Source organism: Exserohilum turcica (genome assembly GCF_000359705.1).
Source record: "Exserohilum turcica Et28A unplaced genomic scaffold SETTUscaffold_384, whole genome shotgun sequence".
Taxonomy (NCBI): Eukaryota; Fungi; Ascomycota; class Dothideomycetes; order Pleosporales; family Pleosporaceae; genus Exserohilum; species Exserohilum turcicum.
In genome coordinates, this window is record NW_007360230.1 from 1 (window position 1) to 2037 (window position 2037).

The window sequence follows — 2037 nt, forward strand, 5'->3', positions numbered from 1 at the left end:
GTGGCTGGCGCATCGAGGCCGCCATGTCGTTGGGACCCATGCCGAAGCCGCCATTGGCATACATGCCAAAGCCAGAGCTGCCATTGGTGTGGCTTGCAGCGGATAGCCCGGGAGGTGCTGACAAGCCTGGCGGTGGGCCAGTAGCCGTAGAGAAGCCCGGAGGGGCAGCAACACTGTTGCCAAAGCCCGAAAGAGGGGTAGTCGGTGTGATGGCAGACTGTGGGCCCATGCCCGTGTTCTGGCCACTGCGGACGCCCAAGGGATTCTTGGAGAAGCTTAGACGGATGCCGCCCTTGACACTGTTGTGGAGCATGTATCCATAGAGTTCGTTGAGGGCCTTGGTAGCAAACGACGTGTCCTCGAATTCAACAAAGCACATGGGGCCGTTTTGCTTGGTCCGGAAGCAGAGTCGCTTGTAGCCGCGCTGCTTGGAAAAGACGGCCTTGAGTTCGTCCTCGGAGGTGTCCATGGGGAGATTGCCCACGTAGAGCGTGTTGCAGGGCGGGTTCTGGTCTGCCGGGTTCACGGGCGGGTACGTGGGTCTGGCAAAGTGCTGCGAATACTGCTGGTAGCCGGTGCTGGGGCCGCTGCTCAGGGCAGAGGGGATGCTGTGCGGTGACATGGCAGACATGGCGGGGCCGGGCGACTGCATGTTGGAGCCGGTACGCGGGGAGACGTAGTTTGGTATGGGGGGCGACTTGACGCCGGTGGCACCGTTGGTGTTGAGGGAAAGGCTTCCAAAGCGCTGGACAGGAATGGTCGACGAGTTTGGGTTGGTAGCACGGCGCTGCATGCTGGGCTGGGGCTGTGGCTGGGGCTGGGGGCCGCCGGTGGCGTAGCCAATCGACTCGTTGAGCAGGCCATCGTCGTCATCCGCCTCGTCGTTGATGACGGATTTGCCCAGGTTGCGGCTTGCAAACGAAGTGTTGACGGGGGACGTGGGCGAGAAGAGGTTATTGACCGGGAATTCTCCGTTGCCAAGACCCGGGGTCCCGTTGGGTGGGGACATCTTCTCCATGGTTTGGAAGGTGCCGTTGTATCGCGAAGACTGGCGGGCGTTGGTCGTGGACGTGGACATGGCACTTGCCACCGAGGCCTGGCGCGCGGGTATGCTGTCGAGCGTGTTGCGACGCGAGCCGACGGCGCCGGGCGAGGCCTCGTGCATCAGCTCGACGACGAGCGTGGCATCGTTGGTGGCATTGCGCTTTCCATTGAGCAGGTCGCGGGCTTCTTTGGCGCCGTCAAACGTCTGGAAGTGGGCGACGGCGCAGGCAAAGCCCTTGTCGTCGGCGTGGCGGGGCTGGCTGAGGACCTCGCAGTCGATGAGGTCCTTGGCAAAGAGGAGGATATTGCGCACCGCCTCGCGGTCGCTGTTGGCGGGCAGTTTGCGCAGGAGGATGCTGTGGCGGGGGCTGGCAACCGGACTCTTGTCTACGGGCCTGCGCTCGCCGATTGCGCCGGGCGTGGCATACATGTGGGCTGCAAAGGCGTCGGCAGTCATGGTGTTGTGCGAGGCAAAGGGCTTGGGGGGCGACGATGACGTGGAGCTGCTGTGGGAGCCGTGGGGGAAGGGGCTGTTGGACAGGTTCGAGGGGCTCGTGCTGCTGGGGCTACGTCTGGTGGCCATGGGGGCGTCGTGTGTGGTGAGGCAGTCGGGGCGGGAGTCGCAGGAACAAAGAGGGCGGCGGCGGCGGCGACGGCGACGAGGGCGTCGAGGGCGTCGAGGGCCGGCAGGGTGCGACAGGAAGCCGAGAGCAACTCTGGCGGGCAGAGGGAGATGGGATGCGCATGCGCAGAGGGCAAAGGGCAGAGCAGAGGCGGGCGTGGTGAGTCAAGGAACGGGCGGCGCGGAGCGGACGATGGGGGAGCGAGGTTTGGGCAGAAGACGGACGTCGAGTGCAGGCGTCGTGGTAGGCACAGAGGGGCTTTTTGGGCGCAGACGCGGACGCTGGCTGGGAGCTGGGAGCGACGGCCAGCCTGGGCGATCCGCGTTGTCGAGGCGGCCTGGGGGGGGGGGGGGGCAGGAGCCAATGGGCG

The 2037-nt window shown here is 65.2% G+C and overlaps 1 protein-coding gene across 1 annotated transcript; it reads right to left on the reverse strand.

The window, feature by feature from the left end:
* On the reverse strand, positions 1–1779 carry SETTUDRAFT_185146 (uncharacterized protein; the record flags this gene model as incomplete). The annotated part of the gene is made up of 1 exon (XM_008029770.1): positions 1–1779. A coding segment is annotated over exon 1 (1627 nt), but the record flags the coding sequence as incomplete, so codon positions are not given.
* Between the last annotated feature and the right edge of the window lie 258 nt (positions 1780–2037).